Source organism: Coccinella septempunctata, chromosome 9 (genome assembly GCF_907165205.1).
Source record: "Coccinella septempunctata chromosome 9, icCocSept1.1, whole genome shotgun sequence".
Lineage (NCBI taxonomy): Eukaryota > Metazoa > Arthropoda > Insecta > Coleoptera > Coccinellidae > Coccinella > Coccinella septempunctata.
This window is the reverse complement of record NC_058197.1, coordinates 15,463,730-15,490,127: the sequence shown is the minus strand read 5'-3', so window position 1 is coordinate 15,490,127 and position 26,398 is coordinate 15,463,730. Positions and strand designations below refer to the sequence as shown.

At 35.0% G+C, this 26,398-nt stretch overlaps 2 protein-coding genes across 3 annotated transcripts; both read right to left on the bottom strand.

Annotated features, from left to right (window-relative positions):
• Positions 1 to 172: 172 nt before the first annotated feature.
• LOC123320105 (lipase 1-like) lies at positions 173 to 13,216 on the bottom strand. Of its 2 annotated transcripts, none has more exons than XM_044907286.1 (7): positions 13,091 to 13,216; positions 4,555 to 4,868; positions 3,248 to 3,494; positions 1,766 to 1,921; positions 899 to 980; positions 468 to 610; positions 173 to 389 (listed from the first exon to the last, which is right to left on the bottom strand). In XM_044907286.1, the coding sequence occupies exons 1-7, from the start codon at positions 13,199 to 13,201 to the stop codon at positions 234 to 236; spliced, it is 1,209 nt and encodes a 402-aa protein (XP_044763221.1). In that variant the 5' UTR covers positions 13,202 to 13,216; the 3' UTR covers positions 173 to 233. The 2 variants fall into 2 exon arrangements, with proteins under 2 accessions (XP_044763221.1, XP_044763219.1); XM_044907284.1 differs by lacking the exon at positions 13,091 to 13,216 and adding an exon at positions 5,222 to 5,367 and having other exon boundaries at positions 181 to 389.
• A 2,463-nt stretch (positions 13,217 to 15,679) lies between these two features.
• On the bottom strand, positions 15,680 to 25,654 carry LOC123320579 (lipase member K-like). The gene is made up of 7 exons (XM_044907935.1): positions 25,426 to 25,654; positions 22,860 to 23,173; positions 22,429 to 22,675; positions 21,979 to 22,134; positions 21,599 to 21,680; positions 21,189 to 21,331; positions 15,680 to 15,854 (listed from the first exon to the last, which is right to left on the bottom strand). The coding sequence occupies exons 1-7, from the start codon at positions 25,543 to 25,545 to the stop codon at positions 15,699 to 15,701; spliced, it is 1,218 nt and encodes a 405-aa protein (XP_044763870.1). The 5' UTR covers positions 25,546 to 25,654; the 3' UTR covers positions 15,680 to 15,698.
• Between the last annotated feature and the right edge of the window lie 744 nt (positions 25,655 to 26,398).

Here is a 26,398-nt window from a genome sequence, read left to right as displayed (position 1 = left end):
TATGTGACCCTCTTACTCCTTCGTATTTTTACGAATCTGATCGAAAAATTCCACAATTGTAACAGCAGAATATCTTAATTGAAATCCATTCTGCGTTACCATCATATTTTATCCATTATTGACTCTCATTCGAACTAAAATATTTTCATGATTTTCTTTCGTTATTTATTCAGTTCAATTGATCTTAAAAAATATAAAAATTGATACATGGTTGAAATTTTTTGGCTTAATTTTCAAGAAAGTTCGTAGGTGTCTATGTGTTTTATCATAGGTTCGAAAAGCACCTTCTCGAAATTCTTGGAAAACAAAAAGTCGAAATGGTTCCACTTTGGATTTCCCATTTTGTGTGTTGTGCAGTTTTTTAATACTCGGCACATTTCTTCTTGGTCCTAAAATAGAATATTTCATTGATTTCGTGTGGAATTCAAATGGAAATTAAATATTCTGATATCAATTATAATTCTCACCCCTTCAGCAGCCATTTTGTCATTACATCCGTAGTAAATCCTTACTGGTACTTCTATTTTTTCCACTGGATATTCTGGAGGTTCAGCTTGACCGTAAATTTCTAGATTTTTCTCTTTTCCATGATCCCATTGCCTGAATTTTTCTACAAAAATCGAAATACTGAGTGTGTTTATAACATCGAAAATACAATTGAAAATTATCAGATGAAATGATATGAAAAATAACATTTATTACTAGAACAGTTGCTCTTTGAGAACTTGACCGAATTTTTTCTTATTTATTCACTCCTTCAAATAGGAATGAATTTCAAAGTAGTTTCCTTTCATTATTACAGAATTTAAAATATGAAATTACTCCTGGAACTGCCACTGAAATATAGGTACTCAGGAAACAATCCATTCGAAAAAAAACTTGTAAGATTCATTTTTACCTGCATTGATGTTTTGCGCATAGTGAAGATTCTGCATTACGGATGTAGTTGTTAGGCTATGTATCAACATAGGAAAAATTTTCTGAAAATAATGAAGTCAATAAAATTTATGCATCTATTTCTAATTCAGGATTATTGAAAATGGCAATTTTTGTTCGTAACTCAAAATCTGCAAATGATAATTGGAATAGTCATCACAATACTCATAGAGAATTGAGTGTATTTTTCGGTAATTCGCCTTCTTTCAAAGCCTATTTGGAAAATTTGCTTCTGAAGTTGAAAACAAGCTACAATATACGTCATAAACTAGCTGATGGTATTTCATGGGGTGCTGATGCAACGGTAGTATGCACAGCTAAATCTATTCATGATAATTATAAATGGAACTATTACGGCCGGTTTCATTATCAAACCTAAAGTAGCTTTAATTTTAAAGCTTCCTACTAAAAATGACACTAAAGGAAGCTTTAAGCTTAAGGTAACTTTAAATTTGATTATGAAACTGGACGTTAGATTTTTAGCTATTCAAAGGTTACCAATTTCTTCAGACAGACTGCAGTTATAAATTCTCGGAATTAATTTCACTCCTTTCCCAATTCATTTCCAATTCTGCCATCCATATATTGCCAACAATACGATTTCAAGACCGATGTCGCATAAATGGTACAACTGTCTTCTTAAAATTTTAATGAAAGGGACAAAATAAAACTGGTTTCCTCTAACTACAAGTATTTGGTGACAATGCTACAATCCGTTTTTTCGATTTTCGTCAATGTCAGTTGACACTAGATACTCTTTTTTGTCATTTAATGAAGAGACTTTACACAGTCACCCTCTAATTATTGTGATGTTAGTCCAAGTACTCACCATATCGAGTTCTCCTGAGTCTTCACCATTAAAATTTATAAAAGCCCTTTGACAGAAGCTCTCCATTACAGTACCGACGCAAAGAGACGAAAGAATACCTGGGAAATTCAGCCAAGAAGGTGGAAATTCCATGTTATTTGTCTTCAGAGCAAGTTCCTTAGAAAAAAATTGAAAAAAATCATCACTTGTATAAAAATTTGAAAATTTCCATGTGTTCAACTCAAGCAGAGGGATATAAGTTACAATGATGTAAGATTATGTTGCAGTGGCGGCTCGTGGTCATGAGAGCTGAGGAGGCTAATAGTTTTCGAGGAGTGTTGGAACAAACTCTTATCAGTCAATAAAGTATACTTCTTCAACATAATGAAAAGTTGTCAGTTCTAAGAATTATTTTGAATGCAAGAGGATGCTATATGCTCCTTTGACTTATTATGCCTTTCGATAGATCGCGGTAAATTTTTCAAATCTGAAAACCCCGCTTTGAACCATGAAGTATATTCTGTTTGATGAGAAAATAATAAATATGGCCAGCAAAATAATTTTTCCCGTTTGATCGATCTAGTTAACCAATCACATTTATCGTACCAAACAACACTGAAACTTCTATTCTGACGATTTTCGGTAGACTTTAGTGTAATTAAATTTGGTGGAGGTCTTGTAAAGGTTTTAACAACGTGTACAGTTAATTCTCAATATTCAATTCCATTTTATTTTTTTATCCGTATCAGTACTTACCCCTAACGCCCTAACAAAACAACCTATCTTAACAAGAATATATCACAAATTTCCCGAAGTTCCAGTTCTCCACGAAGTCGTTACATTCAAATTGAAAATTGAAATCATAACAACTACCGCCGGACAACGCCCCTACCGCCGAATATAGTCGAAGACGGCACGAAAAAATCGATGGTGAACAGGGGAGCTGTGCCTCCTCTGGTACATTTTACGGGCGAATATGGTACAGTAAGTCAGCTGAATTCTTGTTCGGCTAGTATGTGAGTCCAGAGAACGTATGCGTGAGTTACACTATCAACGGAGGCAGCAGGCCCAACAGCCTCCGTCCGAATAGGCAGTACTAGGAAATATTCACATTCGAAGCGGCGGACGCGTACGCAGCCGGTGGATTGTATGATTGTTATGCTGGATTTTTATGAGCGGAGGACCGAAAAATGAACTTATTTTTATCTGAATATCTAGTTCAGGTGTTAGGAAAATTTATATAGAAATTACTTTCTGAAAATGAGGACATGCCCGAAGTGAATGTATTTTAGCTCTAAGCTTTATGAGGAGGCTTAGCCTCCCTTGCCTCCTCTGACGAGCCGCCCTTGTTATGTTGCAGGTAAGGATTTAAGACCAACAGATTAGGGTTTTCATTTAATTAACCTTTTCTCATTTATAATCTTAATTTGAGACTAAGAAATTCGCTCAATTGAATTAGTGAATATGTCATAAGGAACCTTAGGCGAAAGATAGTCCTCTTACGTATAATGTTCTGTGGTGTCTTGACACTGCCTTGATTCTGGTCATTTGGTAGTGGGCCATGAACCCAGCGGGCGCTGTAAGAGAAACCTGTGCAAATTTCTTCTGATACTCTGGTCTCAGTGATGCCAACACGTAAAAAATGGTACCGCCTTGGGAGTGTCCAATGTAGAACAAACTATTCCTTCCAGTTACGTTCAGTATATAGTCCACCGTTGCTGGCAAATCATGAAGGCCAATATCATGGTAGCTGCAAAAAAGGGAAATGAAGCCATCTCTTCGAATTCATTTCACACAGTTTCATTCTATGATCATACCATTTAAGTTATACCATATTATCAATTTATTGAAGACTAACAGTGGCCTTAGAGGCAAAAACGTTGAGTTAGGGCAAGATCCTAACTCAATTTTGGCCGCATCTTCTCAGTCTACGCTGTATCTATTCAATTTTCCAACATTAGGGCTCGGTTAGCCTTTTGGAAACTGCGACCATGTAGATCTTTTGTTCTCCACTCTACTCATCCATAGGAATGGAACCCAAGGAGGTCGTCAATGGTGTTGATAAAACCGACAACATCTTTAGGGGCCTTGGCTGTTACCTCTTGAGTTCCCAAGAATAGTTTCCCCATATTAATTGTTCTTAGGCCAGCCAGCTCTGGACACTTGCATACCATGTGTTCAGTTGTTGCTGCTTCTGATCCACAAAGCCTACAAATCTCATCTGCTGACTCTCCCATACGGTATAAATGATATTTGTACCGACAGTGCCCTGTCAGCAGTCCCACCATCACCTGAAGCTCAGCTTGTGACAGCTTCAGCAGTTTTCTGATGTAGGTCGGTGAAATCATCACGAATTTCTTTGACTGAGTAGGTCCAGGAGTGTTTCTCCAAAAGGTTATTCTGTTATTCAACTCCCATTGTTGCAGCAAGTGTTAACCTTGATGCTATTTTTGCAAGTTCATTGGCTTTTTCATTTCCTTCAACACCACAATGCCCTGGTACCCATAGTAGAGTCACCTTATTGCCTCTTGCCAGTTGCTTTATGGTATAATGGCACTCTCATGTCAGCAGAGATCTTTGGCAGTGGCCTCAGCATGGCATGACTGTCAGTGGTGATACAGATATGCCCTTTGAGATTCATTTTAAGACACTCCCGAACGCATACTTAAACAGCCAGTGCCTCGGTCTGTAAAAATAGAGGGTTTCACCTCTAGTGGATAAAATAACAGTCGTCTATGAGGAAGAACATACAAATGGCATTCACCTTCATCTTAGCACATAGTTTTCGAAAGAGAAAAAGATTTCTTTACCTGAATTTCCAAAAATCGGCGTTTTTGGGATGAAGCTTGACGTGTTTCCTCCCATAAGTGGTCCCTCTTGCGTTTCCCAGCCAAACGTCGTAACCATGATCCGCAAAATATCCCGCCTTGCTCATGTTGAAATACTCGGTGTACACGAAATTATAGGCCGTACCGAACATACCGTGCATCATCAGTATGGGTCTGGGGTTAACCCCAGAACCGTTTTTACCGTGAGGCAGCCTAAAAATGGTCAACAGGTACCCATCATCTGTTTTTATCTCGTGCGTTTCCACTGGATATCCGTGCTTCTTCAGGAGAACGTCCTGGAAATGAGGAATATGAGCTGAAATGAGAAATGGACGCCAAAGATCTACCACAGATGTACAAGATCGGTTTCTGACTAATCCTACCAGTAGAGAGCCTTCTATAAGTGGAATTATAATTAGTACTGGGTCGAATTGCACTTCAGTGAGTGAAAACTTAGGATTGCATTTCCGACATCATAAACGTTGATTTTCATAAATAATCTTATTCTAACGGTCTTAATTCTTTGTTTCATCGCCAATGTGAATTGTGATCCTCGAATCAGAATCTTCCACGAATTTCTTTCGATCATAACAGTCGGAAAATATGCAAATCCTTCGAAATGTAGGTAAGCCTATCTCAGAATACTCACGAGATCGAGAAAAAGATCTGAATCAATCTCTTTACCCATGGAGAAATACGTCATCCATAAGACGCCCGTACAAACGGCCAATAAAAAAAATAAGTTCCACTTTCCGAAAAAATTTACCATTGTTACCGAATCGCACAACGAATGTTGAGTGAATTAGTTCGATTTGAGCGGTTTGATACTCCGGAAAATTCGCTTGTTTCCGTAGCTTATTGGCATTGGAAAATATTTATTGAGTGCAAAAAGCGCAATGAATTAGAGGATTGATAAAAATTAGTATGAACATTTTGTACACGGACCTTGACATTGAGCGAGGTAATGGAAAATTGTGGAGAAATTGGGAAAAAGTCCAACTGCTTTAAAAATTGGGATTAAAACTATTTTTAAAATTAAATTTTTTTTTTAAATAGTTCTTTACTACAGATAACGATCAAAAACATAAAATGAAAATTTTTCAATATTTCAAATACCTAAAGGATATCCAAAATCATTACCATGATTGCCTTTTCACTGTAAGTTTTCTGGTTTTGAGGTAAAATTAAAAATGTCTTTCCAGGTGCCATATTTAGGTAGCTGTATTTAACCCTCTAATGCCCAAGTTTTTTTTCCTTTTTTATAATTATTTCCGTATAGTTTCAAATTAGCTTAAGTAATCTACATCTTTTTTTCGCAAATAGTTAACTGATTTACATTAACACCTGTTCTCACAAAATGAACCTATACTGAAGGCGGACATGGGCAGAATAATTTTGTATCCACTTATATGCAACCAGTCTCAAGGCGGACTTGGGTATTAGAGGGTTAAGTAACAGCTGCTCAACAAAAAAAATTGTTTATGAAAGATCCACAGTCTTTTGACCAGGAATCACCCCTTAAATTTTCCCGAAACTATTCATTTACACCTTGTATGAGAGAAGTAAGAAATAATAATAAGTGCTTTTGAAGTGAACTTTTCACTTGAACTTTCATTGTAACTTTAAATCCTGAATTCAGACTTGAATTCACTCCTGTGGAAAATGCAAATTGAGAAACACTCGGTATAGTTTGGTAAATGAAAAGTGAAAAGCATGATTAGACGCTCATTTGATATTATACTATTAATTATTCATATTAACCTTCTGAATATCTGTTTTTAGATTTATTTCCTCAAAATGTGTACATCTACGCGCACATATACAGGGTATTCCTAAAATGGAGGTATAATCGAGAAATGGAGATTCTTTGAGTAATTTTAAGAAAAGAGTCTCATAAACATGGGACCGTTTTCGAGATACAGGGTGTTGAATTTTTTTAAAGTTTTTCTCTTGTAGTATCTACATTTCAAAAGATATTCAACTGAAGTTTAGCATGAATATTATAATTGATAGTTCACACCAGGTGATGTGCCTCTTTCGATAGTAAATCTACAGGGTGATATTTTTCTGGAACAATGTCCTCTGGTCTCTTTTTTGGTGAGCCACTGAAAATTTGAAAAAAGCTTTGTTGTTATACTAAACTTTATGGTCTCCTGTAGTATTGACGTATCTACTACCGATTTCGAGAAAAATATTTTGAACTGTTCTTTCGAAATCCTCAGAAAAATCCAAATGGTCATGAAAAATCCAGCTAGTAAGCTAAAGTGAAGAAATGTAAACTCCCAATTACACTATCTCTGTGGAGTGTAGATACTGATACTATGAGAAAAAAGACTTTGAGATCTCATTTTTATTGAACTTTTTTTCCTTGAAATTACTCAAGTAATCTCCCTTCTTCATCTCCAATTATATTAAAAAGTAGATCTTAGACCAGCATTGAGGGAACTATTGATGAGACGTTTTCTATTTAAAATTTGCTTAAAATATCATTTAGGCTTGCAGATTATGAGCAGGAAAACAATTTTTCTTGTAATATTTATTCGATTTCATAGATCTATGGTATGAAAATTCATGAGCACAATGCCTTCATAACATGTCGAACCTTTCCATGTATTTCATCAAGGGCTTGTACAATTTCTTCTTCATGTTCTTTGAGAATATGAAGTCGTAATGATTCCATTTGGGATTTGGCATCTTGTATATTGTGCAGTTCTTTAGCCTTCTACACATTTCTTCTTGGTCCTAAAACGAAATATTCATAAACATTTTCATCGACAAAAAAAAAGAATTTTTTACTCCAGCAAAAGCAACATTATCATTGTTGCCGTAGTATATTGCTACAGGCGCTTTTATCTCTTGCACTGGGTAATCTGGTGGTTCAGATTGTCCATAAATTTCCATGTTTTCTCTCTTTCCATAATCCCACTGCCTGAATCTTCCTAGAAATTCATACAGCAAAACGTGAATGGATATATAACCCTCAACGGTAATGAAATGAATTTAAAGTCATTGATACTTGAGGAGAAACAATCAATTCGAATATTTTTTGATTGGAAGTTGAAAATTTTGCAAACTAAAAATTACTGGGTACAATATTGTAGCAGATATTACCTTCATCAATATTCTGTGCATAATGGAGTGCCTGTTTTGCAGAAACGGATGTAAGGGTATTTATTATCATAGGAAAATACTTCTGAAAATTGAAAAGTTATAAAATGATGATGATGTCAATATTTTCCAGGGTTATCAAAATTTAATCTACGGAAAAAGGGCAACAATTTTCCCCAATTCCAAATCAAAAGTCACACAAATCAAAAACTCTAAGAAATAATACGAGAATTAAAAATCGATTGATTTAGTTCCATACATTTTACAGCCCTATAACTCACAAATAATTAATATCATATTGCCCACTTTCCAACAACTCATAACACCCACCTTAACCTAACTATATAATCTTTGATAAATCTCAAAAAACTGACCTCATCAATTTCAACCCCTTCCCCAAACACAATTTTTACAGTCCTCTTGCAAATATCCTTCAGTATCGTTCCAATGCATAAATCTCTGAGGACTTTTTTTATAATAGGCCAATTCGGTGGAAATTCTGGAAAATTGGTGAAAAATCTCTGAAAGGAAATAATTATCCTTACCAAATTTTATTGCCAAAGAGGTTCTGATGAAGAGTTTTCCAGATGAGGAAATGCTATGAGTGAATGATGGAATTTATGAAAGAATAAACTGAGGAACATTTGAACGTTGAATCTCCAAAATATGAGATTTAAGCTTTATTTGAGTTAGGCAGGTAGCCTGAATCCCTTAAGATGGCACTTGAAAAGCAATTTTCTCTTGGAAGCCCTAAAATTGATGGAAATGAATTTGAGCAGAGAAATGTTAGGAGTATACGAGGATATATTGATAAATTCTGAGCCTACTATAGAACCAAACAAAATTTCATTGTCAAAATATTTTATTACTCAACATTCTCCTCTTAATTGGATACATTTGTTACAGCGAAAATGCAACGTCTCTAGACCTTTTAAACAAAATGTTTCTTCTTGCTCTGCGAAACAGACCTCCACAGCTTCTAATACCTCCTTGTTGGAAGAAAATTTACGACCTTTTAAACTTTTTTTCAGTTGAGGAAAGAGATGATAGTCGGATGGAGCCAAATCTAGTGAATAAGGGGGGTGTTCTAGTAATTCAAACCCTAAATCACGAATTTTTTGCATGGCAACATGAGATTTGTGTGCAGGAGCGTTGTCCTGCAAAAACAAAACACCTTTGGATAGCTTTCCGAGTCTTTTCTCTTTAATTTTTTTCCGTAGAGTGGTCAGTAATGTCGAATTGTAATCTCCGGTTATTGTTCTACCCTTATCCAAAAAATCAATCATGATTACTCCATGGCAATCCTAAAAAACTGAAGCAAGAACTTTTCCAGCAGATTTTTGGACACGAAACTTCTTAGGTCTTGGAGAACCAGAGTGTCGCCATTCCATCGATTGTTAGTTTGTTTCTGGATCGTAGAAATGTACCCAAGTCTCATCCATAGTAACAATTCGGTTTAAGAAGTCTACATCGTTTTCAAATCGAGCTCAGATCGAACGCGATGCTTCTACCCTTGCACGCTTTTGCACAACACTCAAACATTTGGGTATCCATTTTGCAGCAATTTTTCATGTCCAAATTGACGTGAACTATATGATGATGGCTCGATACCCCAATTTTTCAATTTTCACAATTTCAGTGGACATCTTCTTTCTTTTAATTTATTGCATAACTCTGGTTTATTTTTTTGACCTCAATCTTCACACTGACACTTCTAATGAGTTATTGTTCGTTGCTATGATAACGCAATTTTTTTTATGCACGATCTAGGCTAACTCAATATCGATACATCCTCGTATTTGTATAATTAAGTAATGGATGAAGGCAACCTCAACTCATATATGGAGAGATGAAAGCAGATGAAGAAGTGAGAACACATTTGGCACTCACGTATATCAGTCTGTGATTCTTCGACAAAGTGTTAATGAGGCTATTGTTGAAATGCCCCATCAATCCACCAGGTGCCATAAGGGAAACCTGAGCAAATTTCTTCTGATACTCAGGGTTCAGGGATGCCAACACGTAAAATATAGTGCCTCCTTGAGAATGACCAATGTAGTACAAATTTTTTCTCCCTGTGATTTCAAGGATGTAATCTACTGTTGAGGGTAAGTCGTGAAGACCGATTTCGTGCCAACTACGAAAAAATGGTCCATAAGTCCAAAACTATCTACAATTGTATAACATTGTAACAAAATGTCCTTAAAAAAGTCAACTTCTCTTAATCATCTTTCTACACCAATTATATCAATCAGAACTATTTTTTGACCAAATTCCAATAATTTCTTTACAATACATTTGTTGAAAACTGGTTTGGTAGAAGTGCACGAGCGTGGTCCAATTATAAGGACAAGAAATGGAATTATACTAATTGTAGAAGGTTATATTTTACCTGAATTTCCAGAACTTTGAGTTGCTGGGATCGAGCTTAACGTGTTTCCTGCCATAAGTATTTCCCCTGGTGTTTCCAAGCCATACATCATACCCATGATCGGCAAAATACGTGGCCATGCTCATGTTGAAATATTCAGCGTAGACGAAGCTGTAAGATGTAGATAACAACCCGTGCATCAGGAGAAGAGGTTTGGGATTCACACCAGTACCATTTTTACCATGGGGAATTCGGAAAATGGTCAGAAGATACCCATCATCTGTCTCGATTTCATGTGGCTCTACTGGATATCCGTGTTTTTGTAGGAGCTTGTCCTGGAATATATCCATTGATTTGTATACAGTGTGTCAATCTAAAAAGGTTACTATGATCTATTCTTATTTGAAGACTGAGCTGGGTGCAACCCCGTATCTCCCAGAAAAATCATCGTAGATCTGAAGGTGACACATATTCTGAAAGAGCAACTCTTCTAGTAATGAATCTGAGAATTTCATCCATTTCGGCGCAACCGTTCGGTCTTGAGGAAGTTTTAACTGACCCCATCTTTTTGGAAATTTTTCAAAGTCATCTTTCGAGTCGTTTATCTTCCAGGAAAATTATCGTAGATCTAAATGTGATACATATTCTGAAAGAGCAACTCTTCTAGTGATGAATCAGAGAATTTCATCCATCTCAACGCAATCGTTCGGTCTTGACAAATTTTTAAACAAACCCATCTTTTTCAGGATTTTTTGAAGGTCAGCTTTCGAGTCGTTTATCTCTCAATAAAAGTAATCGTAGATCTAAATGTGATACATATTCTAAAAGAGCAGCTCTTCTAGTAATAAATCTGAGAATTTCATCAATTTCGGCGCAACCGTTCAGTCTTGACGAATTTTTAACTGAACCCATATTTTTCAGGATTTTTCGAAGGTCAGCTTTCGAGTCGTTTATCTCTCAATAAAAGTAACCGTAGATGGAAATGTGATACATAATCTGAAAGAGCAGCTCTTCTAGTAATAAATCTGAGAATTTCATTCATCTCGGCGCAACCGTTCAGTCTTGACGAATTTTTAACTGAACCCATATTTTTCAGGATTTTTCGAAGGTCAGCTTTCGAGTCGTTTATCTCTCAATAAAAGTAACCGTCGATGGAAATGTGATACATATTCTAAAGGAGCAACTCTTCTAGTAATAAATCTGAGAATTTCATTCATCTCGGCGCAACCGTTCAGTCTTGACGAATTTTTAACTGAACCCATATTTTTCAGGATTTTTCGAAGGTCAGCTTTCGAGTCGTTTATCTCTCAATAAAAGTAACCGTAGATGGAAATGTGATACATAATCTGAAAGAGCAGCTCTTCTAGTAATAAATCTGAGAATTTCATTCATCTCGGCGCAACCGTTCAGTCTTGACGAATTTTTAACTGAACCCATATTTTTCAGGATTTTTCGAAGGTCAGCTTTCGAGTAGTTTATCTCTCAATAAAAGTAACCGTCGATGGAAATGTGATACATATTCTAAAGGAGCAACTCTTCTAGTAATAAATCTGAGAATTTCATTCATCTCGGCGCAACCGTTCAGTCTTGACGAATTTTTAACTGAACCCAGCTTTCTCAGGATTTTTCGAAGGTCAGCTTTCGAGTCGTTTATCTCTCAATAAAAGTAACCGTAGATGGAAATGTGATACATATTCTGAAAGAGCAGCTCTTCTAGTAATAAATCTCGAAGTTTCATCGTCCTCAGTTCTCAGAGTCAACTTTGGACACCCGTATCTCTCAGAAAAATCATCGTATATCTAAATGTGATACATATTATGAAGGAGCAACTCTATTAAATTAGTTTTTTTTTCTTTTTTTCTTGTTGATTTTTGCTTTGTCTTGAAGGAATAATTATTCTGTTGTTTTTTCTATTTCATATTTGAAATGATTCCTTCATTGTAATGTTGCCTGTGAACATTCAGAACACTAATAGTGGACTTTGAACTATCGTTTGTCTCCCTGTATTGAAATGAATAACTAAACTAGTCAAGTCTCAAGAGTATTCAACTACATTAACATGAATTTCATAAACTTGACACATAAATTGTTTATTCAAATTTTTCTCGTTCGAAATTAAGATACAATTGTATATTGAGCACTTCTTCAATTGACAGCAACAATACAAGTAACATCATTATTGATATCTGATTCTGATACATTCAGATATATCAATTCTATTCTCGAATGAAAGATATTTCAAAATAAGAAACATCTTTCATAATAATTTATCGACAAGAATATGTAGATACCTCATTCATCCTGAACTTTCTTGTCTCACAATACATAGGGTCAAGTCGTGTAATAATGAGACAAAAACACGATCTTTTATTTTAGAGGATAGCATAGTCAAAAATATGTGTGAACACTTCTCTACAAATATGAGACACCTTTGCACTGAAGGGAATTAAGGGGTTTAAGAAGGCAGGTTGAGATAAAATGAGACGTTGAAAATTTGTTTTATTATTCAATTGACCATTAGGCGGCAGATTTTTCGTTAAATGTTTCACCACTTGACCCTATTCTATAACAACAGCAGTGGGCAATAGTTTAACAAGGACGTCTGTCAATAATTATATTATTATTCCCAAAATATTAATTGAGACTATAACTTATTAGGTTTTCAGAAATTTTGAGACTTTTTCTTTCTCAATTTATTTTTTATTTCGTCGATGTTTCGGACCTGGTTTGGTCCTTACTCAAGGATACTGTATGAATTGATAGAAAACGACAAATTTTTCACTCCAATGAAAAAGATTTTACCCTATAATTCACTGAAATCCAACATGATCTTGTTTTCTCCCATATCAAACTTTTTTCCCTTAATATTCTTCGAATTGACTAAACCTAAAACTAAACCCTAAAATTATTCTCCCTTACATCAACATAATGAAGCAATTCAAAAAGAAAAAGAGTCAAAATTCCTGAAAACCTAATCATTCATACAGGAAAAAAATGAAACAAATTAATTGAGACACTGAAAACTGAAAAATTACTCACGAGGTCTAGAAGTAGATCTGGATCTATGGAATTATCATCAAAAGAACGTTGCGCCTGGATGGACCCAAAAAAGGCGATTGAAAAAATATTAAAATAAATTAACAGACACATTTCACCGAATAACTGCCAGCTGTAGAATGAAGTGGATTCAATGAAAAGCTTCACGGAAAATTCAGAGACTCCCTAGTGGAAATTGCAGATTCCAAAGTGAACACACGATGGAAAATATTTATCGGACGCTTATTGGGATGAATGTATCAACGTTTCCATTCCAATTAGATACCTGTAATTTTCCAATATCGATCACCGGTTCAACACTTGTTTACTCAAGGAAGCGAATAACTCAAAACAATGTAAACTGGGGTGAATTTTTGGGTTCAAATACTTTAACAGGTTGCATATAGTTCTATTCAAGGCTCCTGAGACTGAGAGTAGGACACCCTGTATAGCATATACTGATCTCGAACACCAGAAAAATTTATTCAGATATAACAATATACCTTTACCGTTTCACAAGCAATTGACGCTTGTTAGAAAATAATATCAATGTTTTTCTTCTGATATTTTATAGGAGATAAATAGGTAGTGTAGGAAGTTATTTGTGGATCTCTGCACTGGTTGTTATTCTTTGTTAGGTTGTATATTATCGATACATCCACTGTAAAATCCTTGATATCGAGAAAATAACGTTGAGAAGCTTCGATACGTAGGTAATTATTCGAAAATGATAAATTATTGAGTTAAAAAAATTGATTCAGCCATAGTTGAAGAAATCAATTTCAATAATGATTTATTGTGATCGAACATAAAAGCAGGAGGTAATAAATTGAGACAAATACACTTCTGGATATGATCTAAGTGATTCCCTATGTATCAAATTAACGTAATTTGTTATTTCTATGTCAAAAAAATGTGGTTCTTCCATATAAATTAGTTTCTTCAGCAGCAAATTTTATGAAATATCCACACTATTTTTTGACAATTTTTATCGCAAGTATTCATTTATTATTATCCGTTTTATTGCGGAAGGTTATGAGTAATATACACCTATACTAAGAGACATTAGAAGTGTTACACCTGTATGCAAGGAATAATTTCTTCTGTCCAATTATGTAGGACAGTGGACAATTTGAAAAAGGACATCCTAACATCTCGATAGGCAACAATTCCACCCTTGTCAAAAGTGATGTTGTGACTTATCAAGAATAAAATATTAACATTGTTACCACAGAATGCTGATGCCAAAAAGAGTCCAACAAATTTTTTACACTTCTGATGTCACTTAATCGAATGCATATACAGGGTGCGTCTTTGACTCGTACAAATATATCAACAGTAGAATCTTGAGGTCAAAAGAAACACTTTTTTCCTATACCATTTTTTCCGATTCCACCCTGATAAAAAGATAGCCATTTAAAGTCTTCATAATAAGCTGTGCCACCCTGGAAGAACAAAATTCTATTCAGAATAACAACCTAAATCTGTGACATTACACATCTGCGGATCTTAAAGAGAGTTGCATTCGGTTAAAGTAAGTACCCAATTTTTTTAATTTCACAGATATTTTTTATTACAAATTACTCGAAAACGGCACATTATACGAGAAAATATGAAGAATACTTTTATTTTATAAAACGTTCAAATATTCATTAGATAGCGTCCAACTTAGTTTCAAGAGTTGGGATCTTTGAACTTTTGGTATTTTAATGGTACGTGATGGTCATAATGAGAAAACTGGAAGACCTAGGTGATATCTTGTGTTCGAAAAAGATTCATCAAATAAATGGAAAACTATATACCGAAATTCATTTCATTCGATAAAACCGTTTGTGAGATAGAACTAAAAATAACATTTTGTTATGGTTTTTCAACAGCCTGTATCTTTTAAACCGAGCCGATTCGGAAAAAATGGTTAAGGAAAAAAGTGTTTCTTTCGACCTCCAGAATCTACTGTTGAAATATTTGTACGAGTGAAAGACTCACCCTGTATATTCAATAAATTGTGAGCATATCATCACATGTTGATTCAAGACGAGTGAAGCTGCGGTACTGAGATTAATGCAGATTAGTTTTATGGGTAAAACTTTTTTAACTACTGTCGAATCAAAGGAATATTCTATTTCTATACTTAAACAAGAAGAAGGTAAAGGTTATTAATTTTTTTCCTGCGTTGCTGACCTTCCTTCAAATATTGAAGGCATCCGGAACACCAAACCAGTTCAATCATTCATTCTCCAGCAATTAAAGAGTCAAGAAAATGGAGTTTGATAATTCGTATAACAAGATTATTCAATTGTGGTGGTTGTCTTATCACGAGAAATATTGAATAATTATTTTACACTACACGAAATAACACCATGAAATTCTGTCTTAATCTAGGGAAAAAACTAACAGAGTGTTAGGTCTAGTCTCTTTTAGTTTTTTATACTCAGAATTTTGAATGATTTATTATTTCGATTTACTTTCAAAGGAGTTCTGAAAATTCTTCAGGATTTCTGGTGGTGAGTAAAGAAAAAGTTTTTCTCCCTACATTTATTCGATTTCATCGACATAATAATAAGGATATACGTATAAGAAAGTTCATCGGCTCTGAGTTAGCTTCTATTCTTCATGAAATTTCAAAGGTTTCCATGTATTCCATCAAAGGCTTGTACAAGTCCTGAATCGGGTTCTTGGACAATAGGAAGTTGAAATGATTCCAATTTGGATTTGCCATCTTGTATTTGATGCAGTTTTTCAGTCGTCGACACATTTCCTCTTCATCCTGAAACATCATGCATGATGATGAAAAAAAAAAATGATTTTTCATTTTCAAGTTCACTTTGAAGGGCCCTCTGGAGTGCAATTCTCTATTGAATTATCAACTGTTTGGTTTTTTAGAATCTTCAAAACAAATTCTATGCACTCCATATCCTAAGACAGTAATAGAACTTCCTGATTTTCAGGCAGAGTAGCAAATAGGTTATTTTAGGGGGGTCTAACCCCTTGCTCATTTTTGACCCAAAAAATCGAGATTTTCGAAATCGAGTTTTTGTGCTAGGGTGGAAGCCTAGGCAACGCTGATTATATAACTCAAAATCCCAATTGGATCAGACAAATATAAAAGGAGATATCGCAGATTGAAAATTGGCAGTTTTTGAAAAATGCCATTTCAGAGATCAAAATCTAAACGAAGGGAGATAGGCTTTCGAAATTGCTCGCAATGGATTCAGCGTGTTCGAAAACCTACATTTCCATACCAAAATTTCAAATATCTGGCCCAGTTCAGGAGAAAATAATTTTTTTCGTTGACTTCGAAGAGCTCTCTGGAGTGCAATTCTCTATTGAATCATCATCTGTTTGGTTTTCTAGAATCTTCAAAACAAATTCTATGCACTCCATATCCTAAGAAAGTAATAGATCTTCCTGATTTTCAGGCAGAGTAGCAAATAGGTCATTTTAGGGGGTCTAACCCCTTGCTCATTTTTGACCCAAAAAATCGAGATTTTCGAAATCGAGTTTTTGTGCTAAGGTGGAAGCCTAGGCAACGCTGATTATATAACTGAAAATCCCAATTGGATCAGACAAATATAACAGGAGATATCGCAGATTGAAAATTGGCAATTTTTGAAAAATGCCATTTCAGAGATCAAAATCTAAACGAAGAGAGATAGGCTTTCGAAATTGCTGGCAATAGATTCAGCGTGTTCGAAAACCTATATTTTCATACCAACATTTCAAATATCTGGCCCAGTTTAGGAGAAAATATTGTTTTTTGTTTTTCCACTTTTCATTTTCGAGTTGACTTCCAAGAGCTCTCTGGAGTGCAATTCTCTATTGAATCATCAACTGTTTGGTTTTCTAGAATCTTCTAAACAAATTCTAGGCACTCCATATCCTAAGACAGTAATAGAACTTCCTGATTTTTAGGCAGAGTAGCAAATAGGTGATTTTAGGAGGGTCTAACCCCTTGCTCATTTTTGACCCAAAAAATCGAGATTTTCGAAATCGAGTTTTTGTGCTAGGGTGGAAGCCTAGGCAACGCTGAATATATAACTGAAAATCCCAATTGGATCAGACGAATATAACAGGAGATATCGCAGATTGAAAATTGGCAATTTTTGTAAAATGCCATTTCAGAGATCAAAATCTAAACGAAGGGAGATAGGCTTTCGAAATTGCTGGCAATAGATTCAGCGTGTTCGAAAACCTATATTTTCATACCAAAATTTCAAATATCTGGCCCAGTTTAGGAGAAAATAATTTTTTTTGTTTTTCCACTTTTCATTTTCGAGTTGAATTCGAAGAGCTCTCTGGAGTGCAATTCTCTATTGAATCATCATCTGTTTGGTTTTCTAGAATCTTCAAAACAAATTCTATGCACTCCATATCCTAAGAAAGTAATAGAACTTCCTGATTTTCAGGCAGAGTAGCAAATAGGTCATTTTAGGGGGTCTAACCCCTTGCTCATTTTTGACCCAAAAAATCGAGATTTTCGAAATCGAGTTTTTGTGCTAAGGTTGAAGCCTAGGCAATGCTGATTATAAAACTGAAAATCCCAATTGGATCAGAAGAATATAACAGGAGATATCGCAGATTGAAAATTGGCAATTTTTTAAAAATGCCATTTCAGAGATAAAAATCAAAACGAAGGGAGATAGGCTTTCGAAATTACTCGCAATAGATTCAGCGTGTTCGAAAACCTATATTTTCATACCAACATTTCAAATATCTGGCCCAGTTTAGGAGAAAATATTGTTTTTTGTTTTTCCACTTTTCATTTTCGAGTTGACTTCCAAGAGCTCTCTGGAGTGCAATTCTCTATTGAATCATCAACTGTTTGGTTTTCTAGAATCTTCTAAACAAATTCTAGGCACTCCATATCCTAAGACAGTAATAGAACTTCCTGATTTTTAGGCAGAGTAGCAAATAGGTGATTTTAGGGGGGTCTAACCCCTTGCTCATTTTTGACCCAAAAAATCGAGATTTTCGAAATCGAGTTTTTGTGCTAGGGTGGAAGCCTAGGCAACGCTGAATATATAACTGAAAATCCCAATTGGATCAGACGAATATAACAGGAGATATCGCAGATTGAAAATTGGCAATTTTTGTAAAATGCCATTTCAGAGATCAAAATCTAAACGAAGGGAGATAGGCTTTCGAAATTGCTGGCAATAGATTCAGCGTGTTCGAAAACCTATATTTTCATACCAAAATTTCAAATATCTGGCCCAGTTTAGGAGAAAATAATTTTTTTTGTTTGTCCACTTTTCATTTTCGAGTTGACTTCGAAGAGCTCCCTGGAGTGCAATTCTCTATTGAATCATCAACTGTTTGGTTTTCTAGAATCTTCAAAACAAATTCTATGCACTCCATATCCTAAGACAGTAATAGAACTTCCTGATTTTCAGGCAGAGAAGCAAATAGGTCATTTTAGGGGGGTCTAACCCCTTGCTCATTTTTGACCCAAAAAATCGAGATTTTCGAAATCAAGTTTTTGTGCTAGGGTGGAAGCCTAGGCAACGCTGATTATATAACTGAAAATCCCAATTGGATCAGACAAATATAACAGGAGATATCGCAGATTGAAAATTGGCAATTTTTGAAAAATGCCATTTCAGAGATCAAAATCTAAACGAAGAGAGATAGGCTTTCGAAATTGCTGGCAATAGATTCAGCGTGTTCGAAAACCTATATTTTCATACCAACATTTCAAATATCTGGCCCAGTTTAGGAGAAAATATTGTTTTTTGTTTTTCCACTTTTCATTTTCGAGTTGACTTCCAAGAGCTCTCTGGAGTGCAATTCTCTATTGAATCATCAACTGTTTGGTTTTCTAGAATCTTCTAAACAAATTCTAGGCACTCCATATCCTAAGACAGTAATAGAACTTCCTGATTTTTAGGCAGAGTAGCAAATAGGTGATTTTAGGAGGGTCTAACCCCTTGCTCATTTTTGACCCAAAAAATCGAGATTTTCGAAATCGAGTTTTTGTGCTAGGGTGGAAGCCTAGGCAACGCTGAATATATAACTGAAAATCCCAATTGGATCAGACGAATATAACAGGAGATATCGCAGATTGAAAATTGGCAATTTTTGTAAAATGCCATTTCAGAGATCAAAATCTAAACGAAGGGAGATAGGCTTTCGAAATTGCTGGCAATAGATTCAGCGTGTTCGAAAACCTATATTTTCATACCAAAATTTCAAATATCTGGCCCAGTTTAGGAGAAAATAATTTTTTTTGTTTTTCCACTTTTCATTTTCGAGTTGAATTCGAAGAGCTCTCTGGAGTGCAATTCTCTATTGAATCATCATCTGTTTGGTTTTCTAGAATCTTCAAAACAAATTCTATGCACTCCATATCCTAAGAAAGTAATAGAACTTCCTGATTTTCAGGCAGAGTAGCAAATAGGTCATTTTAGGGGGTCTAACCCCTTGCTCATTTTTGACCCAAAAAATCGAGATTTTCGAAATCGAGTTTTTGTGCTAAGGTTGAAGCCTAGGCAATGCTGATTATAAAACTGAAAATCCCAATTGGATCAGAAGAATATAACAGGAGATATCGCAGATTGAAAATTGGCAATTTTTTAAAAATGCCATTTCAGAGATAAAAATCAAAACGAAGGGAGATAGGCTTTCGAAATTACTCGCAATAGATTCAGCGTGTTCGAAAACCTATATTTTCATACCAACATTTCAAATATCTGGCCCAGTTTAGGAGAAAATATTGTTTTTTGTTTTTCCACTTTTCATTTTCGAGTTGACTTCCAAGAGCTCTCTGGAGTGCAATTCTCTATTGAATCATCAACTGTTTGGTTTTCTAGAATCTTCTAAACAAATTCTAGGCACTCCATATCCTAAGACAGTAATAGAACTTCCTGATTTTTAGGCAGAGTAGCAAATAGGTGATTTTAGGGGGGTCTAACCCCTTGCTCATTTTTGACCCAAAAAATCGAGATTTTCGAAATCGAGTTTTTGTGCTAGGGTGGAAGCCTAGGCAACGCTGAATATATAACTGAAAATCCCAATTGGATCAGACGAATATAACAGGAGATATCGCAGATTGAAAATTGGCAATTTTTGTAAAATGCCATTTCAGAGATCAAAATCTAAACGAAGGGAGATAGGCTTTCGAAATTGCTGGCAATAGATTCAGCGTGTTCGAAAACCTATATTTTCATACCAAAATTTCAAATATCTGGCCCAGTTTAGGAGAAAATAATTTTTTTTGTTTGTCCACTTTTCATTTTCGAGTTGACTTCGAAGAGCTCCCTGGAGTGCAATTCTCTATTGAATCATCAACTGTTTGGTTTTCTAGAATCTTCAAAACAAATTCTATGCACTCCATATCCTAAGACAGTAATAGAACTTCCTGATTTTCAGGCAGAGAAGCAAATAGGTCATTTTAGGGGGGTCTAACCCCTTGCTCATTTTTGACCCAAAAAATCGAGATTTTCGAAATCAAGTTTTTGTGCTAGGGTGGAAGCCTAGGCAACGCTGATTATATAACTGAAAATCCCAATTGGATCAGACAAATATAACAGGAGATATCGCAGATTGAAAATTGGCAATTTTTGAAAAATGCCATTTCAGAGATCAAAATCTAAACGAAGGGAGATAGGCTTTCGAAATTGCTCGCAATGGATTCAGCGTGTTCGAAAACCTACATTTCCATATCAACATTTCAAATATCTGGCCCAGTTTAGGAGAAAATATTGTTTTTTGTTTTTCCACTTTTCATTTTCGAGTTGACTTCGAAGAGCTCTCTGGAGTGCAATTCTCTATTGAATCATCAACTGTTTGGTTTTCTAGAATCTTCGAAACAAATTCCATGCATTCCATATCCTAAGACAGTAATAGAACATCCTAATTTTCAGACAGAGTATCAAATACATAGGTCATTTTAGGGGGTCTAACCTCTTGCTCATTTTTGACCCAAAAACTCGAGATTTTCGATTTGTTCTGGTAATGGATCCTGGCTAATGTTGAAAGGAATGCATTTTTTGTTTTCAGTTTATAGTTCACTTTGAAAGGCTGTCTAAAGTGAAATTTTTCATTGGATCATCTACCTTTTTATTGGAAACGACTTCCTCTGCTACCTTAGATAAATATTTACCTCCGGAAAAGCCATAATGTCACTGCTACTGTAATATATGGCCACTGGTACTTCTATTTTCTCCACTGGATAGTCCGGAGGTTCAATTTGACCATAAATTTCCATATTTTTCTTTTTGCCGAAATCCCACTGTCTGAATCTTCCTAAAAAATCCATCATAAGGTTGACAACTTGCATTCATTGAATTGATGTGGCTAGTACTTGATGCGAATCAGAATCCATCGTTAGACTAAAACCTGAAACTACCTGATTTTGATAGAAAGAGATTTTATGACCAAAAATACAGTTATAACTTCAAAGTTTTCTGAAAACATTTTTAATAACAATATTTTTCTATTAATTTATATTCCGTTCAATGGAAAACAAATACTTATACCCTTTATTGCATGGTACGAAATAGACTGATTTACCTGAATCGATGTTCTGTGCATAGTGAAGAGCCTGCATCACAGATGAAGATGTTAGGGTATTTATCAGCATGGGAAATATCCTCTGGAAAAAATGAAGCTAATGAAAACATTCATAAATATCCGGTTCCTTCAGCGTTAAGACCTTCATAAATTACTTGTGATTTAATGAGCCATTATCTGTTAAACATCATGGTCAGAATCACAAACAGAGGCTCTATAAACATTGAGATGTTATGATATTTATAGCAATATTAGATGGTTATTCCATAAACCTTATAACACTATATTATTCAACAAAGAATTTGCAGATAGGTACCCTTTCCTCTGATTTTTCAACTTACAACTTCAGCCTATGAGGTCACTATGGAAATAATACTGACCTCATCATATTCTCCAGAGTGTTCTCCATACATCGTTATGAAGATCCTTTTACAAGTGTTTTCCATTATCGTCCCAATGCATAGATTGGTTAGAAAATTGGTCAAGTTAAACCAAGAAGGTGGCAGTTCTAGGAAATTGGCATTTACAGCTATTCGCTGTAAAAAAATAAAGGCTTCCAATGACCAAAGAAAACACCTGCTCACGTTGTGAAACTGCCAAATTTGACGCTACTGGTTCAGTTGGGGACAAAAAAAAGGTGCATGAAAGAGACGAAGGGAGGGACGTGGCTGTCTTAGGTCATGTAGCAATAGATCCGACCTTTAGTACTAGGAAATTAAGTTTTCGTTGGACCACACTGTATTGATATTGATGATAAGTTGGGGTGGATATAATATGGAAGGATTAAATAAGATGCTAGGATATAAAGAAAAAATATATCTCTCACTCACGTATAACCTTCTGTGATTTTTCGCTAACCCGTTAAAGAAGCTGTTGTTGAAATGTCCCATCAAACCACCAGGTGCCATAAGGGAAACCTGTGCAAATTTCTTCTGATACTCAGGTTTCAGAGAGGCCAATACGTAAAATATAGTGCCTCCTTGGGAATGACCGATGTAGTACAAATTTTTCCTTCCTGTGATTTCAAGGATATAATCTATTATGGAGGGTAGATCATGAAGACCAATTTCATGCCAGCTGAAAGAAATGAGGGAAATACAACTATTCATTCATTTGAATATTAACTATTTTATGTAGGGGGTTGTTATGTTCTAAGGTGCAACTCTGCAACGCCACTGGGCCAATTCTATTGAGATTGGCCACATTTTTGAAGTTATAGATAAGGTTATACAAGGAATGAAACTGCAGAAGTTCACTTTACCTGAATTTCCAGAACTTCGATTTGTTAGGATCGAGCTTTACGTGTTTCCTACCATAAGTATTTCCCCTGGTATTTCCAAGCCATACATCATACCCATGATCGGCAAAATACGTGGCTATGCTCTTGTTGAAATATTCATTGAACAAGAAATTATAGGCTGTACCGGTCAAACCGTGCATCATAAGTATTGGTTTGGTATTCACACCAGTACCATTTTGACCATGAGGAATTCGAAAAATGGTCACAAGATACCCGTCATCTGTCATGATTTCATGTGGCTCTACAGGATATCCGTGTTTTTGTAGGAACTGCTCCTGGAATTTCACGATATGGCCTATACATATACTGGATGTCTCAATGAAACGGTGATAGAGACAATATAGGGAGCTATTCTGGTCTGAAAATACATTTTGCTCTCAGATAGAAGATATATGGTAGCAGAGTTGTTGGTACGATATACAGGATGTAATGAATGGTTGTGAAAAAATTTAAGGAGCAATTCCTTGTCAAAAACTTGTGTGGTTTAATCATATACAGGGGGAGTCTTTGACTCGTACAAATATTTCAACAGTAGATTCTTGAGGCCGTAAGAAACACTGTTTTCCTTTAGAGGGGTAAAAAAGACAACCTTTTTTGATAAAGCCCTTCATCTACGAGGACATATTGAAAAATTCTTAGCCTACTATAGAACCAAACAAAATTTCAATGTCAAAATATTTTATTACTCAACATATTCTCCTCTTAATTGGATACATTTATTGAAGCGAACCTGCAACGTCTCTAGACCTTTCAAAAAAAATGTTTCTTCTTGCACTGCAAACCAGACCTCTACAACTTTTATTACCTCCTCGTTGGAGGAAAATTTACGACCTTTTAAACATTTTTTCAGCTGAGGAAAGAGATGATAGTCGGATGGAGCCAAATCTGGTGAATAAGGGGGGTGTTCTAGTGATTCAAACCCCAAATCACGAATTTTTGCATAGCCACATGAGATTTGTGTGCAGGGGCGTTGTCCTGCAAAAACAAAGCACCTTTGGAAAGCTTTCCGCGTCTTTTCTCTTAAATTTTTTCCCGTAGAGTGGTCAGAAATGTCAAATAGTATTCTCCTGGTATTGTTCTACCCTTATCCAAAAAATCAAGAACTTTTCCAGCAGATTTTTGGACAAGAAACTTCTTAGGTCTTGGAGAACCAGAGTGTCGCAATTCCATCGATTGTTGCTTTGTTTCTGGATCGTAAAAATGTACCCAGGTCTCATCCATAGTAACAATTCTATTGCGCAATATTTTTTTATGCATGGAACTGGTCTAGGCTAACTAGATATCGATACATCCTCGTATATGGGTCTCCAAATCTTCAACTTTTTTTACTATCTGTAATTTGTTACTACTATATTTCCATACAGTAGATTCAAATCATTTGGCATTAATCAATTTCATCATTTTTTTTTTCATCTGTAGACATGTTGTTTCGGGAATATATTATAATGTTGTTTGTTGATTGAATTTTTTAATATACAACTACCTTTTCACCAAATCATTCCACACTATTCACATACAGAATAATATATCTAAAGCATAGCTCTACTTTATTTGTGGAAGTAACAAGTCCACCTCTGTATCGCCAAGCTTGTCATTCATTGACTGACCTACTCCCCACTGGTCGTCCCTTTATATAATATACATTAGAATACCCAATAAGATTCTCAATGGTACTGGTATATACTTGCGAGATGAAGACAGAGGCGTACTGAGTCGCTCGTAACAATATGAAAAAGAGGATAAAGAGATAATAATAATTTTTAAAAATTTTAAGTTCGTGATCTGCAATAAATATCGAAAAGATTTCGTAAATGTTTATATGTCTATTTAAACTTTGTATAAAGGAATTTTTTCTTGCTTTACGTTGAATCCACAAAGGAGTATATGCAGTTAACATCATCAATTTCTAACCTTGATATCAAAATCGTTTATTCAAATTTTTCTTCAAACAGCAGTTATGACATAATATATAATGATTTTTCGTGAAGCTATTGTTGTATTGCAGTAACAATACAGCTTAAAATAATTATTACCTGATATATGCAATTATATGACATCTAATAATGTAACATGGGAAAATCATGAAAATTATCTACTGCCGAACGTTTAAACGAATCGTTTATAGGCTGATGATTGACCAATATATTTACGGAATATTTACGACTTAATTAATTAGGTGTGAGTGATTATAGATGAGTTTGAAGAAAAATAAAAGGGGAAATATACTTTTGGGAGAAGTATCCCACAAGATTGTTGAAGTGGATTTATTTTGAAATGGGAGTCATAATTTGTTGTTTTTAATTGAAAACCTTTTTCAATTATTGAAAAACTTCATTAAAATTTTCTTATATAAAATAAATACCCAAGGTTATTATAGGTACCATATCAATTTTGAATGGATTCACTATCATTATCATAATATGATATAATATTTAAAAATGAGAATTTATTGATGACCTACAAGTAATTATGGCTTAATTCATAGAATTCCTTTCAAATGAAGAATCAGCGACAAAAAAGTACTCACGAGATCGAGAAGTAGATCTGGATCAACTGAATTTCCATCAGAAAAGTTCTGTGCTTCGATGGCTTCAAACAGAATAAACAAAAAAACCTTCTTCCAAAACGAAAATAGTGGAGACATCATCACTGAAGGTCTGCCTCCTGAAGAATGGTCTCAATGTTGAGCCTTGCGGAAAATTCTGCGTTTTTCTCGTGGAAATTGCAGTTTCCCAAGTCAAGTTACGATAGAACATATTTATCAAAGACGCTTATTGCGATCTGTACAATAATATAAACAGTGCCAATAAAATTACCCGTAATTTTCCAATCTTTGATTTCCGTTTCTGCTTGTACTTACGCGAGTGTGTTAACGATGGGAATTTTTTACTGAAGTGAATTTTTTTAGGGTACAAATACTATTATTCAAAAACTCGATTAGTTGAGAACAATTAAGATATCATATAGAGTTTTTCTTTCTATGATTGTAGGTCTCGCTTTTTGATGTGGCCGATGGTCAGTTAAAATTTTTCAAGTCAAGAAAATTTAAACTACTTAGGTAGGTAAATCAGAAGAAACGAAAAACCAACCTATTATAATAAATGCAATTTTGAGTGATAGTTAGACCTTTGTTATGGAGAAAACTGAAGAAATATTCAATAACATATTTGTGAGAGATAAATCAATGCCTCACAAAAAATTGATTATGCGCTAGTTAGAGTAGGTATTTTCTCGATTGAGTATATAAAAACCTTATACTGAGTTGTGACATCCACACATGTAAACAGAAGTGTTTCACTTTGTATCAAAATAAGATCTCGCACGACTAGCAAGATTTCTAGATGACTTTTTCAGTTAGAAACACACAACAGAACTTCGAGTGGTACCACGTATCGAAGCTCAATTCAGGTGGTTTCAATAAAGCGACACAATAATTCGAAAATCGAAATACAAATTGGTATTTTTAACCTCTACTCTTTAAATGAAGATTAATGGGTCCG